The sequence below is a fragment of the Prosopis cineraria genome, unplaced genomic scaffold, assembly GCF_029017545.1.
Source record: "Prosopis cineraria cultivar Desert tree isolate PC_DT_omini unplaced genomic scaffold, ASM2901754v1 PC8, whole genome shotgun sequence".
Taxonomy (NCBI): Eukaryota; Viridiplantae; Streptophyta; class Magnoliopsida; order Fabales; family Fabaceae; genus Prosopis; species Prosopis cineraria.
In genome coordinates, this window is record NW_026555339.1 from 7,989,138 (window position 1) to 8,004,405 (window position 15,268).

At 27.9% G+C, this 15,268-nt stretch overlaps 1 protein-coding gene across 4 annotated transcripts; it reads left to right on the forward strand.

The window, feature by feature from the left end:
- The first annotated feature begins 2,307 nt into the window (after positions 1-2,307).
- LOC129317855 (uncharacterized) lies at positions 2,308-13,962 on the forward strand. 4 transcript variants are annotated; one of them, XR_008595067.1, is made up of 6 exons: positions 2,308-2,413; positions 2,568-2,613; positions 3,680-3,757; positions 4,790-4,891; positions 5,735-8,430; positions 13,459-13,950. XR_008595067.1 is itself a non-coding variant. In XM_054962257.1 (2 exons), the coding sequence occupies exons 1-2, from the start codon at positions 7,886-7,888 to the stop codon at positions 13,532-13,534; spliced, it is 621 nt and encodes a 206-aa protein (XP_054818232.1). In that variant the 5' UTR covers positions 5,437-7,885; the 3' UTR covers positions 13,535-13,962. The 4 variants fall into 4 exon arrangements, 1 of the variants encoding a protein (XP_054818232.1); XR_008595068.1 differs by lacking the exon at positions 4,790-4,891; XR_008595069.1 differs by lacking the exons at positions 2,308-2,413; positions 2,568-2,613; positions 3,680-3,757; positions 4,790-4,891 and adding an exon at positions 4,898-5,429.
- The last annotated feature ends 1,306 nt before the right edge of the window (positions 13,963-15,268 follow it).

The following is a 15,268-nucleotide window of genomic DNA, read 5'->3' on the forward strand; positions in this document are numbered from 1 at the left end:
ACCCTACTCAAGAAGGGGAACCCACAAGATGATGAAACTGGAATCTTGCAGAAGTTTTATTGATTATAAATAACAATAATTTAGGAGACTTGATCAATGTTAATTTTTAATTAGATATTTATTTGTCATTTATTTGTCCTTTTTTATAATTTTTTTGATCAAATGGTCAAATTTAATATTTATTAACGGTGAGTAATAAAATTGTACTATTTTTAATTTTTGAATGAAAAATTGCATCAAAAGAATTTAAAATACTAGACACATTTGTGTGAATAATCAAGAACATCACAAAGTGTGGGACAGTACAATAAAAATCCAAGGGGCATAAAGCCAGTTTTGGCTAAAGCATCATTGTCTTCATTTTTGTATGTTTTTTTTAGTTACTCACAAGTATCTTTTTATCAAAAACAATTTTATTTAAAACAGTATTAGGTATTAAATGTGGGCACCTTTTAACAAAAATTTGAACCTTAATTCATTATATTATGATAAATTAACCACTTCCACTATGTCCAACATTGGTTAGTTTTTCATTTTTATATGTTGAAGCTAAACATCTAACGTTTGTTATTTCGGGCCCCCAAATAGAAAAAATAAGGGTTTTTTTAAATAAAAATTTTTCAGCAAGCATTTTGGATTTAAATATTTTTACAATTATTCTATTTTTTGTTTTAAAAAAAAGAAAATGAAAACATCTTCTATCTGTTTTCATTTTTTTTTAATTTTTAAAGTATATTACATCTGATAAGTTACCTTTAGTTATGATCAATCACTATCATAGTTCATCACTATTAATTACTGCCAATTACCATTATCAGTCATTTTTTTAACTAATTTTTTTTTTACAAATTAACATAATCAAGTAGCTAGATTTTCATTTTGTTTTGTTTTGAGAAATAGTTTTTAAAAATTTGTTTACAAAATAGTTTTAAAAAAATAAAAGAATGAGAATAGAATCAAACAAGTCCATAAAAACTTTCATTTTCTTGCTCAAGGAAAGACTAATAAACGCAGAGAATAAACCAAATGAAAGCAACATATTCAACACAACAAACCTAGAGCAGTCAAAATGCATGGAATAACTTTCAAAGTAACATTAATAAATGAATATATATCTTACTTGAACTTTGGAATTGGTATCTGAATCATTCAAGATCTCAAGCAAAGAGCAAATTCTTGTCATATAAAAGAGAGATGAATGAATGAATGGATGAATAAATATATGCATATAAGGGAAATATTGCACCATTTTTAATTGTTAATTAAATGAAAAATTGTATCAAAAAAATTTTAAATACTAAACACTCTTGTGTGAATAATTAAGAACGTTAGTTTGTTGTACTTTTCACCAAGCCTCAGGCTTGCCTTTCCATTAAAAAAAATAAAATAAGAACGTTACAAAGCATGGGACAGTGCAATAAAAATCTAAAGAGCATAAAGCCAGTTTTGGCTGAAGCATCTGCCACCATCTTTCTTCATTTTTATATGCTTTTTTTTTTTTCATTTACAAGTATCTTTCTACTAAAAATAATCTTATTCAAAATAGTATTGGGTACTAAATGTGAGCACCTTTCAACAGAAATTCAAATTTTAATTCATTATGTTGTGAGAGACTAATCACTTTCACTACACTTAACACTTGCTGGTTTTTCATTTTTATATATTGGAGCTAAACAACTAACATTTACTGTGGGCCCCAAATAAACAAAGGCTTTTTTATTTTTTTAAAAAAATTTTAGCTTGTGTTTTGGATTTAAATATTTTTAAAATTATTCTTTTTTTAAATGAAAACATCTTAGAGTTGTTTTCATTTTTTTAATTTTTAAAATATATTACATCTGAAGTTATGATCAATTATTAACGTAGTTCATCACCATTAATGCCAATCATTATTATTAGTCATTTTTTAACTAATTTGTTTCAAATTAACATAATCAAGTAGCTAGATGCCTAGATTTTCATTTTGTTTTGTTTTGAGAAAATAGTTTTTAAAAATTTGTTTACAAAATAGTTTTTAAAAATAATAAAAATAGAACAAAACAAAACAAGCCCATACACTTTCATTTTCTTGCTCAAGGAAAGACTAATAAACGCAGAGAATAAACCAAATGAAAGCAACATATTCAATACAGCAAAGCCAAAGCAGTCAAAATGCATGGAATAACTTTTGAAGTAACATTAATAAATGAATATATATCTTACTTGAACTTTGGAACTGGTATGTCAATCATTCAAGATCTCAAGCAAAGAACAAATTCTTATCTCATATATATATATATATATATATATATATTCATTCGTCCATCTCTCCTTTATATGCTTATCCTAAGTCATTAATTCATTGCCTTCTTTAAGTTCCCAAAATCCATTTCAGTCACTATACGTACCGGCAGCATCAATCATGTTCTTCAAGGTTGCCTGTATATCTCACTGGCAAATATTAGCTAGCCTGGAGATTCTTTTGTTTTTTTGTTTTTGGTTTTCAAAGAATAATTTCTTGTAGTGAAGAAATTTTGTTTATTTACTTGAAGCCTCAAATTTGTTTACACTTTTGTTTGTATTTTCAGAAGAAGATCAAGCCCTCATCCTTCTAATCATCCATTCATATTAAAGGTAAATAACAGAATTATATAATTTGTTTGTTTTGCATGTTGATACTTTACATGTCCTTTAACAAGCTAAGAGAACATTTGATCTATTTTATTTTTCAAGAAAATATAATTTTTGTTCCTTATAGTTTCATTGAATTTTTCTTTTAGTCCCTATAGTTTTTTTAAGTATTTTTAATTCTTATAAAGACTAAAAACACTAAAAAAATAAAAACTATAAGGACTTGAAAAACAAACATCACCAATTTTTTTAAAATGATAAAAATTAAAAATACTGAAAAAATTATAAGAATTAAAAGTAAAACTTAATAAAATTATAGAGACTGACAATTATATTTTTTTTTTTTTTTTGGGAGTATATGGTTGGGAGGGGGAAAAGGATGTTTGAGCATTTTTGGCCATTGGGATGATGATAATGAAAATGAAGAATCTGGATTGTGTAATTATCATCTATCAATTTAAAGTTATTTATGCTAACTTTTAATTTGAAGTTTGGTGAAAGAGAACAATAAAAAAATTAAGGGCCTGTTTGTTTCTATTTTCATTTTTTATTTTTAAAAATTATTTTTTAATACAGTTTTTAAAATTGTTTTTCAAAGCAAAACAAAATGAAAATTTATTTGGTTATATTAATTTAAAAATATTTTTAAAAGTGAAAAAAACTGATAGTAATAGTTATAGGCAATTAATGGTGGTGATTTATGATAAAAATTAATTAAGATAACTGTAATTTTTAATAATCAAATGTAGTGTATTTTAAAAATAAAATGAAAACAATTTGAAATTGTTCCTATTTTTTTGTTTTAAAAAGGAAAAAAACAGTTTTAAAAACAATTTAAATCAAAAACACTTATCCAAGCAAGCGTTTAAATTTTTCTGCTTTCAAAATAAAAAAACAGTTTTTAAAAACTGAAAACAAACGAATCCTAAATTTTGAGTTTTTTTGTTTCTTTCTTTTGAATATTTCAAAATAATGAATTTGTAAATATTGAACTCTTTAAAATTTAAGACCCATATATGAAATATTGTAGTCTAGATTAAGTGATTCATTGTTTCTTTCTTTCTTGAAGGTGGTCATCTCACGCAATTTGATTCCACGGTCACCTCGGCCAATTCTTTTTCTATCTAATTTGATTGCAGAGTTTGAGGTAACTAAATGGACAAATATTTTATATTTTTTTATTTCATTTTAGTTGTTTGCTAGGCCTTCTGGTTATAAAAAAAATCATATCCATAAATATACAAAGAATTTTTCCACTTAAATTTTTTTAATAATTATGTGAATAATACTTAATTTTACAATGCTTTTGGGCTGAGTTATATACTTTCTAGTACTCAGTTTTTGGAAATCACAGGAAATAATTTCAATTTTGTTTAAGAAAAAAAGTATCCATTTTTTATATCATTTTTAAAGAGTGTTGATAACTTTACGTTGTTGTTTATGATTTCCCGTTATACGGTTGAACTTGAGAATATTGCTGCTTTTCTCGTACTTTCATAATTAATTAGTTTCAGCTATTATCTTTCTGCATTGGTTTCTGGCTCAAAAGGTATTAAAATTATCATCAAATCCTATTACTTATTATCAAAATATCATTTCTTTATCTTACATGTAGCATTGGAATAGAAGTAAATTACATGCATGTTAATTTTCATGTCGTTATTTAGATACATTATTTGGTGAAAAAATATAACAGTAGGATGAATACTTTTTTAATTTTTTACATGATTGATTTTATATTTATAATATGAGATTGCATTTTCCCTCTCATATTATACAGGAAATTTCTCTTTCTGTTGCGTAAATATCAGTTATTACAAAAAATTGCTTGATTTGGAAATATGATGAAAAATAAATTTAAAATGAGGCGTTAATTAATAATCACGAGTTTTGAAAATAATGAGGTATTTTGAATTATATTTATCTTTGGTTAATTTTACTCACAAAAAATGCCTCGGAATGTGTGGGCAGATTTTATATTGAAATACATCGAAAAATGATTTTTTTTTTGGTATAATTCGGTGAGGATTTGTAATAAGTATAATCTAGTGACATTTGAAGAGCCATGTTATATTACATATAGATTCAAGTAAAGAATAATGTTTTTTGTACTTTTTATATAATTTTTCTATTTAAAGGCTCATAGTTTACACTATTGTTTCTTTTCCTTTTTTTTCAGAAGCAGTTCCAATGATCATCATCCTTCTGATTTGCTTCCATTAATTCTTGTTTTGCCTCACCTAAAGAAAAAAAAAACACCAAAATAGTCATCAGTTTACAGGTAAATAACAGAATATAAGATAAATAAATTTACATTAATAATTTTGTAGAAATTGAAATTCCTTAAGAAAAATAATGTTATGTATATTATATTTGTGACGGGACATCTAAGCTAGCCTTGAGTCCTGCCCTATCCTGCAAAGCCCCATTTCATTTTTTTGGGCTGAGATAGACTCGTTTCAATATGAACGGGATAGTGTCGGGCCGGCTCGGGACAAACGTGAACACTTAATGACATCATTATGTTAGTTCAGTGAAATAGTCATTGTTTATTTGTTTCTTGAGAATTCCTGCTTTTTCTTGCATTCTCATTATCTAGTTTTAGTTATCATCTCTCTGCATTGGCCGTTATATCATAGCACTTAATTGTAGAAATTAGGAATAACTAATTAGTACAACTCAGTTTTTTTAAAGAATAAACCTTATTCTGTAGTTAATTACAATTAATTCTTTCTTGCAAGACAGTATCAATTTGTTTACTTCTTTCTTCTGTTCGATTCAAAAAATATTGCCAAAGTTATCATCACTTCACATTACAGGTAACTTAATGAGAGAATTTGATTTGTTTGTAGATGATATATACATATATGCATACTTTATTTAATAAGATAGGCCAGTATTTAATATTTATAATTCATCTATACAAATATAAACTATTTTCCTTCTTTTTAATTGAAAATTGCCATGATGAAAAATCAGTGTTTATTATCCAGTAATATAAATTAATTAGTTTCCAAAAAAAGGAATTTAAAAAATGTTGTGTGTGTGTGTGTGTGTCTATGTCTGTGTATCATATGTGCACTACTAACAGCAATATTAACTAATTAATTGCTATATGTGATAGCATTAATAGATGGAAGGGATTAGGAGTTGCATTGCGACCAAGCTTGCAGGGTGTCTATGGTATCCAATTTCATGTGGTGCTCGTTATTTGTTCTTCTTCAACCAATTCATTGGGCATTTTAAGAAAGCAAGAGAAGACCTGGAGGTGAAACTAGCAGACATGGAAAAGCGTAAGGAAGAAGCTAATCGAAAAATTGAAGAGATAATGCCATCCGTGAAGAAGTGGTTGCATGACGTTCAAGCTATCTTAGAGGCAGGTGCAAAAGCTGCAACATGAGCTTGAAGCAGGAGGAGCAAACAAGTGTTTGAACATGCCACATAGGTATTCTTTAGCTAAAAAAATGGATGATCTGGCTAAACAGATGAAGGAGCTCGAAACACATTCCAACTTTGAGCCATTTTCCCTGCCGATCCTACTTTCAGGCATGCCTGAATTTTCTTCCAAGGGTTTCGTGGAATTCAACTCAAGGAAATCAGCATACAATGGTCTTCTAGAGGCCATTAAAGATGGCAAGAACAAGATGGTTGGGCTTTATGGAATCGAGGGCTCAGGTAAAACCACCTTGGCTAAAAAAGTAGGTCTCAAGATCACAGAATTAAAGCTTTTTGACAATGTTGTCATGGCAGTTGTTTCAAAACCTCCCAATCTGCTGAAAATTCGACAGGACATAGCAGAGTAAATTGGTTTAGAATTAAAGGAGCAGCTGTAGTCTCAAAGAGTAGAAAAGTTATCTCATGCATTAAAAAATAAGAAGACTCTAATAATCTTGGATGACATCTAGAGCAAACTAAGCCTTGAAGAAATTGGCATTCCACTTAATGAAGGTTGTTGTGTCTTGTTAACCACTCGCCTTCATGAGGTATGTGTCTTTATGGATTGTGAGAGTATAACTAAACTACCTCTCTTAAAAGAGGAAGAGGCATGGACTTTGTTCAGGATTTGTGCTAACATAATCAATGTCTTGAATGATGACTTTGATGGCATTGGAAGGAAGATTGTTGATGAGTGTAAGGCTCTGCCTATAGCAACTGTGATTGTGGGAAGCATGGTAAAAGGAAAGAGTCTTCAAGTGTGGAAGTCAACTCTACTAAGGCTACAACATCCCATATATCTAGATATTGAAGAAGATTTGAGGAGCCTTTATGCAGTGCTTGAACCAAGTTATAACAATTTGTCGAGTCAACTAGCCAAGTCCTTCTTCTTATTGTGCTCTATGTTTCCTAAGGATCCATGTAGACGATTTAATTCATTTTGGCATAGAGACTCTTGAGCTAAGTGATAATATTGATATGATGGAGGATGCCAGGAATGAGATTTTAGTCATTATTGAGAGGTTGTTAGATTCTTATTTGTTAATGCCTACCAATCAGCAGGCTCATGTAAAATTGCACAATGTAGTTTGAGATGTAGCCTTATGGATTGCAAAGAAAACTTCTCAAGTAGTTCTGGTCAATAGAAGTATTGTTTCAAGCATGTTAGATAAACATCAAAGTTTGAAAGATACAAAGGCATTGTCATTGTGGAATTTGGATGAGAATTTCAAGCTTTCTAATCAATTGCATTCTCCAACACTTGATATTTTGCTACTTCATCCTCAAGGGTTCATTGATCATCTTGGAGGGACAGAAGCACTAAAAGTCTTAGCCCTTATAACATTTAGCTTTAAATGGATGTCTTAGGATTCTTGGAAGGAAAAAAATTAAATGTTCAGTTCTACAATCAATTGTGTCATTAACAAATTTTCACACATTATCCCTTAGGGGAAAAATATTGGGTGACATTTCTTTCTTAGGTGAACTTAAAAGATTGGAGATTTTTGACTTGTGTAGTTCTGAATTTGATGAACTACCTGCTGGAATTATACAAATGAAAAAGTTAAAACTTTTAGATGTGTTTGATTGTAAAGTCAAGAAATGCTCTTTAGAATTAATTAGAAGATGTGAGCAGCTTCAAGAATTATACTTTTGGGATAATGAATCTACCATCCTAGCAAGTTTCCCTCTTTCAGGATTGAATAGGTATGTTATTGATGACTCCAAATGTAGTTTAAGTATATATCAACGTCCTTTTCTAGAATATTTTGATGGTTGTATTGAAGCCTTAAGAGCTTTATGTATATAAGGCTTCAAAGTCCATGCTCTAGGTTCGTCAATGAAAGACCTCATTCTTAGAGCAAACTATCTTTGGTTGGAGAATTGTATGTGGGATCATAAAGATCTAAATTTAGAGATAAAGCACTTAGTGGTTTTACACTACCCAAAGAAAAGGTTTATCGTTGATAACTTTGATGGCAACCATCTTCAAACAAAACAAGTATTCTCCTGCCTAATTACTTTAATGTTGAAGGAAATGAGAAATCTTGAACAGTTGTTTCAAGATGCATCTATCAAATCTCTCCCAGTGTTACAAGAGCTAAGTATAGAAACTTGTCTTGAATTGAGAAATTGCATCTTCACCAACGCCACTGTTACAAGCCTACCAAAGTTGAGGGAACTTCGTATATGTGATTGCGGCAAAGTGAAATGGCTATTCCCTTATTCTCTTGCTTGCCATTGTCCTTCACTAGAGGAATTGAGAATACAGGTTGCTCTGAACTTGAGAGGCTCATCGGTGGAGATGATGATGAAGACTTACCATATGAGGATCAACTACTACACCCAGGGCAGTCCTTTTATGATATGCAAGGTTTTTCATACGTAAGTGCTATCTATAAAATCCCTTTTAAATATGAAGTACCTTTGTAACATTAGTTATTAGAAATAATAATCCATATTGATGCACCGTATAAAAAATTGCCTTTTGATTTAATTTTCAAAGAATGAAATATTGCTCGTAAATTGAATTTGTTTTTTTCCCCTTCTTTTGATACATGAACTTTGTATCCTTTTTCTCAAATTTTGGAGTCAAGTCAAATAATCAATTCTTCTTCCTTATCTCGCTGACTAGTTATTTTAACTTTTCTCCCAAAAAAAAAATGCATTACAATTTCTAACACTACATTTTGAAAAGCACTTATATAGACTAGTATGTTAAAAAAAATTTCATGCAAAATGCTATTGCTTCTTGAACAACTTTTGAGCTTTCTAAGTTTCTTAATAATTTTTTTCCATTTCATTACTTTTTAATGCAACACTTTATATATTTTATTTTTGTATTTTGGTAATGATTTTTTTTTTTCATCAAATTTTATCATGGCTAGTACTCACCCTATTTCAAATATAAGTTTTTTTTTAACCCAATGCACATCTTTCAAAAGAAGGTAACCCATTAGGCGATTAAGATTTTAATTTGTCTTTTAATTTTTCCTTTCTTTAAATTCATGAGAAATAGTAATGAAGGGAGGTAAGTGAAGTATTTTAGAAAAAAAAAAGACATCAATTTCTCTTTAAAATCCATAAATTGTCTTATATTTTAGTATGTAAGACTATTCAAAACGTGTCTTGCATATCTTTGAAAGGAATGTAGCATACTTATTATTAAAGGTTGTTTATTTTTAAAATACGTGTTGATGTATTATCGATGAATTATCCATACTTTGAGTGCAATGTTTTCTTGATTTTTTTTAATGTATTTTTGCTATGCTCTCATTTGAATTTGAAATAAAAAAACACTTTTTCATTGTGCCTCTTTTTTCTGCCGCTCTTGAAGAGTTGCAAGTTCATAGATGCTAATATATTGTGAACTAGTGTTGACAGATGGGTTAGCTAAAGTTTTCAAATATTTTGATGAATTTTCCTCTCTCAGTGGTGACCAACCATGCATCTTTTTTTATAAAAAAAATTGGCATGTTCACTTTTTAATTTTGTTTGAAAAATCATGGTTGACTTCAAATTACATATATATTAGTATTAAAAAAATATCCTCGACAATAGGCAATAGTCATTTCACTTTTTTTATTTAATTATTTTCAACCATATGACATTGTTCTTATTATGAAATTTTACTGTATTTAGTATTTACACTACATATTAAAGATTAAACTATTTCTTAAGTTTTCATTTTCTTTTTGTAATATAAAAATATTATTTATCAAACTGCATTTGTTATTTCTTTCCGCATATGAATTCGTATTTTTATATTTTTTTATCAAATAATTGATTGAGTAAAATGCTATGATCTCCTATCTATGTTATCTTAATTACAAATATCTTTCCTCTATTTTTGAAACCTATATGAACTTTCTCTAGCATGAATAGTCACAAAATACAAACATTTTCTTTATTTTTAAAATTTTATTTTCATCCACCTATCTGTTAATTGATCGTTAAGTCACATTCATTGGACTGAAATATCCTTATTTAAATATCAGTATTGTTTAAAAATTATTCAAATTACTAAAAAAAAAATTAATGCATGTATGTGTTTTACTTTTTTATTTATATTTAAGATTTTTAATTATGTAAACATATTTATACATAAATTGGCTAAAATAATATTTAAAATGTAGTTAAAAAGTTTATAAAATAAGACTTCAATATAATAAATTACTCAATATAATTATGTTTATTTTAAAAAATCATTAATTTTAATACAAAATTTTAAAATATTATTTGTAAATAGAATTTGTTGCTTTTCTTTTGATGTATGACTTTTAAATCCTTTTAACAATTTTTGAACTGAAATAAAATAATCAATTATTCTCTCTCATCTCTCTAGCTAGTTATTTTAACCTTTTTTTTGTCAAAGAAATTATCATTACAATTTCTAACCCAATACATTGTGAAAAGTACTTATATGGACTAGTATATTAAATAATAATTTTCACACAAAATATTACTACTTCTTGAGCTTTTTTTGAGCTTTCCAAGTTTCTTACTATTTTTTTCATTTAATTACTTTTTAACGCAGCATTTTATATATTTTATTTTATATTTTTGGTCAAGAAGATGACTTTTTGATATATTTTTTGGTTTCAAATTTTTATCATAGCCATCACTAGAGGTGAGCAAAACTGAACTGAACCAAATTAGGTTTGATCTATTTGGTTCGGTTTTGTTGGGTTTAAATGTTCATTTTGGTTTTTTCTCAAAAAAAGTTTAGTTTAAACAGTTTAGTTTGGTTCTGAGGAGGAAGAAACCATACGGGCTGAACAAATTGAAATAAAAAATATTTTTTTAAAAAATAATATTTATTTTTTGTATTTTACAAAGGTTATTTTTAGTTTTAAATTTATATTCAAATGAAATGAGGACCTTAAGCCCATAAGCCTAAAATGTTTAATACTACTTAACGAGAAGCCCAAAAGAGCCATTAGCCCAAATCATCTAATTAACCCTAAGCCTCAAATATGAGAAGGACTCTCATCTTCTACCTCACACCTTAGCCTCTAACTCACACCCTCAAGTGGTCAAGCCTCTCTTCCTCATGTTGCCATTCTCTCCTTCAACCATCAGTTCGTCAGGCACTCCCTCATACTTTCTCAGTTTTCCCTAGCTGTCACTACTCTCTCCCTCTCCTATGTTGTATTTGTTCTTCCCTTTCTCTTGTGCTCAAGTTTTTTGTCACTGTATTGATTCTCACTTGCTGTAATAGCAATAATTTTTCTATGCTCATTGCTGCTTCTTTTCCTCTCCTCTCCTCTTCTATTTTCTTATTTGCTTACATTTTTCAATTCCATTTTTACTTTCTTCTGCCAGCATCCTGTCACTCTATCTGTGTTCTGGAACAATCGATTTAAGAAACTAAATTGAACCATCTTATTTTGTTTCGGTCACGATTCCGTTTATAAATACAGTTTGGTTTGGTTCGCATTGGATCGGTTTTGTCAAATTTGATAGTGAAACCACCGTATAAATCGATGCTCACCCTGACGCCCTAGTACTCACTCTATTTCAAATATAAATTATTTCTACCCAATGCACATCTATCAAAAGAACGAACCTATCAGATTTTTAAGATTTTAATTTGTTTTTAAATTTTTCCCTTCTTTTTTTTTGTCTGTAAATTTTTTCCTAAAAATGGTAATGATAATGAAAGGAGGTAAGGCATTTTAATATGTTTTTAAGAGTATTTTAGGGAAAAAAAAAGGATATCAATTTTCCTTTAAAATTCATAAAGTACCTTATAGAGTAAAACTTTAAGACTGTGCAAAACGTGTTTTATATTTAAAAGGAATGGAGTAGTTATTAAAGATTGTTTTATTTTTTAAAAATTCCTATTGATGTATTATCGATAAATTACTCATACTTAAACTGAAATGGTTTTTTTAATGTATTTTTTTAGACTTTTATTTAAATTTGAAATAAAAACACTTTTTTTATACTGTGCCTCCTTCTTTTGCTGTACTAAGTTTATAGAGGTTAGTATATTTTGAATTGGTGCTGACAGGTGGGTTAACTAAAATTTTCAAATGTTTTGGGGAATTTTTTCTTTTTCATTGACGTGCCATCTTTTTTTTTATTAAAGAAATTAGCTTGTTCATTTTAATTTTGTTTAAAAAATTCATGTTTGCCTTCAAATAATATATATATATATATATATTTATATATATAAGTATTAAGAAAAATATCCTCCACAATAGGCCATAGTCATTTCATTTTTTATTCAATGAGTTTTTGGATCTTTGTATATAGTATTTACACTAAGTATTAAAGATTAAACTACTTAAATTTTCATTTTCTTTTTGTAATATAAAAATATTATTTTCAAACTAGATTTTTTATTTCTTTCCTCAATTCTTATTTTTATAAGGGAAATTTTATTTTTATCAAATAATTAATTAAGTAAAATACTCTTATCTTCATTTTATTTTTTTTAATTGCAGATATCTCACTTTTATTTTTGACACCTATGACAACCTCACATACTACGAATAGTTACAAAACAGATATCATTTCTATTTTTAAGATTTTATTATTTTATTTTCACTCACCTAACTATTAGTTGATCATTAAGTTTCATATGTTATATCAAAATACAGCTCTTCAAATATTTGAAAACCCTTTAAATTACTTAAATAAATTAATGCATATATTTTTTCTTTTTTATTTATATTTTAAAATTTTTCAATTATGTAAATTTGTTTATGTAGTAATTTTTTAGGAAATTAAATATATAAATTAGCTAAAATAATATTCAAACATGTGGTTAAAAAATTTATGAAATAGGAATTTAATATAATAAATTACTCAATATAATTTATGTTTATTTTCTTAAAATTTCATTAATTTTAATACAAAATTTTTAAATTATTTATTTAAATATTGACATACTTAATTATTTAAAGTTTTTTTTTTTGAATTGGGAGAGAGAGTAGACAATTAGATCATGAGGGCAAATTAATAATTTTAAAATTTTTAAGATAAATAAAAAATTAAGTATTTTAGAATCTTTATCAGAATATTCCTAACACTGTTAAATATTGGATTAAAGTGTAGGTTTTGAAAATAGAGGGGAGATGTCTGCAATTTTATTAGCGAAATGGAAGAAGGTCACTGTATTTAACTCTAATTAATTTTATTTACAAACAAAGCTTGATATATTTGATGTCATATTTTTGGGATGAAGGAGATAATTTTTGTATTATTGATTTTGTTAGTGTGGGAAGTAGTGAATTAAAATAAAGGAGTTGATACAAAAATCTATCCACATAATACAAAAATACATTGATCTATAATATATTGACAGGGAAATGAGAGTGAGACAGCACAGTGAATATCAATCTTTAATTTTTGTAATCTCTCTACGTCCGTTTCTTAATGAATTGAATTTGAATACATTGATAGGGGAATGGAAGTGAGACAGCATATATGGGGGTTATTACAACAAGCTTCGAGCAGTTGCAGAATTAGAAGCCCTTGACCCTTTTCCAAAGTCTAAAATTTCTACAAATTATGAGTTGTGAAAGAATGCAAGGTATATTTGAAGTGCAAGTGAGTGGAACTGGAGAAGCACAAGATCCTAATTCGATGCTCATTTTAAAGTTGTGTGAATTAACATTGAAAGATCTAGCAGAGTTGGAATATATTTGGAAGGGCCCCACACAAATTGTGAGCCTCCATAGACTTGAAAGAGTTGATTTGTGAGATTGTCCAAGATTAAAAAGTATCTTCTCTCTTACTATCCTTACAAGCCTCCCAGAGTTGAGATAACTTGCAGTAATTAAATGCAAGGAATGGGAGGGAATATTTTGTGAAAAATCACTTAAGAACCTTTCATCTTCTTCTTTTGATGTTTGCTTCCCCAAACTTAGAAAGATTGAGATAGACTGTTGCAATAAAGTGAAAAGACTGTTCTCTTATTCTCTAGCTTCTCATTGTCCTTCACTAGAGGAATTATTTTCACAATTGCTCTAAAATTGAGAGGCTTGTTGATTGAGACAGTGATGGAGAAGCACCACATAGGGATTGGCTATCGCTTCTCAAACTGAAGTATTTATATCTGGAAAGGTTGCCGAAATTGAGAGACATTTTTGGAGGAGAATTTGAGTACCAGTCAGAATACCCCCATGATACACACGCAAGTCTTATGTGAAATCAATGTAGTATTTCTTTTCTATTTTAAGTTTCCTAAATATATAACAATCTTTTTATTATGAAATTTCAAAGCCTTCTATTCACGCAATATAAAGACACACCATGAAACATAAAGTATGCATGCTCTTGTTTAAGAAAAAGATATATATTAACAATAATATGCAACAATTAATGTATTTCATGTAATCATATATCACAATATTTTCATGACAGATAGTTGTAATAGTAGACATTGAATAATCATGCAACTAAAAAGATATAATATTTGCTAGTTACACATCCCCCCACACATTATTATTAATGTAATTGTGAATTAATTATATTACACTATTAGAAATATGTGAAATTGATTGGGTTTACTTTCTAGAGAGCGTCACGAAGGTCATGTTGTCGTTTGAATATTTTTAAGAGGTTTTTCCTTTTTTTTCACTCTGCCTTTTTTTCTTGTTAAAAATTAGCATGTATACTCTTTTAAATTTATTTGAAAAATTCATGTTTATTATCAAATAATATATGTTACTAATAAAAATATATCCTCAATTGCAGGAAACAATTATTTCAATCTTTATTTAATGTTTTTGCATCTACAAAGCGGTCTTCTTATTCGGAGAGAAAATCAAAAATTTATTGTCGCTCCCACTGATGCATGGATTGGGTCAATTATAATGTTTTTCATATGTATTAGTAATAAAGGTTAGATGTGAACAAAATATTTTTTTGTTATTGTTTTTGGAACCAACTCTTTATTGTGGACAATACTTTTCCATGACTGTTTTTATTTGAAATAATCATATATATATATATATATATATATTCATGTTGTGCGCTTGATAATATATGAAGGTCTAACTGAATAAAATTCATCTAAGTAAATATTATGTTGTTACAATTTCAAAATATGTGAAATTAAGGGGGTTTAATTTGTAATGTTACAGTACCATTCAATTTGATGTGATTCATATATTGATCATCTCTTCGATTGTCATGTAATCATTAAATATTATACTTTACAGAAAAATGAGAATGAAAGAATAAGGGTGGTAAATTCAGAATTGTGTTC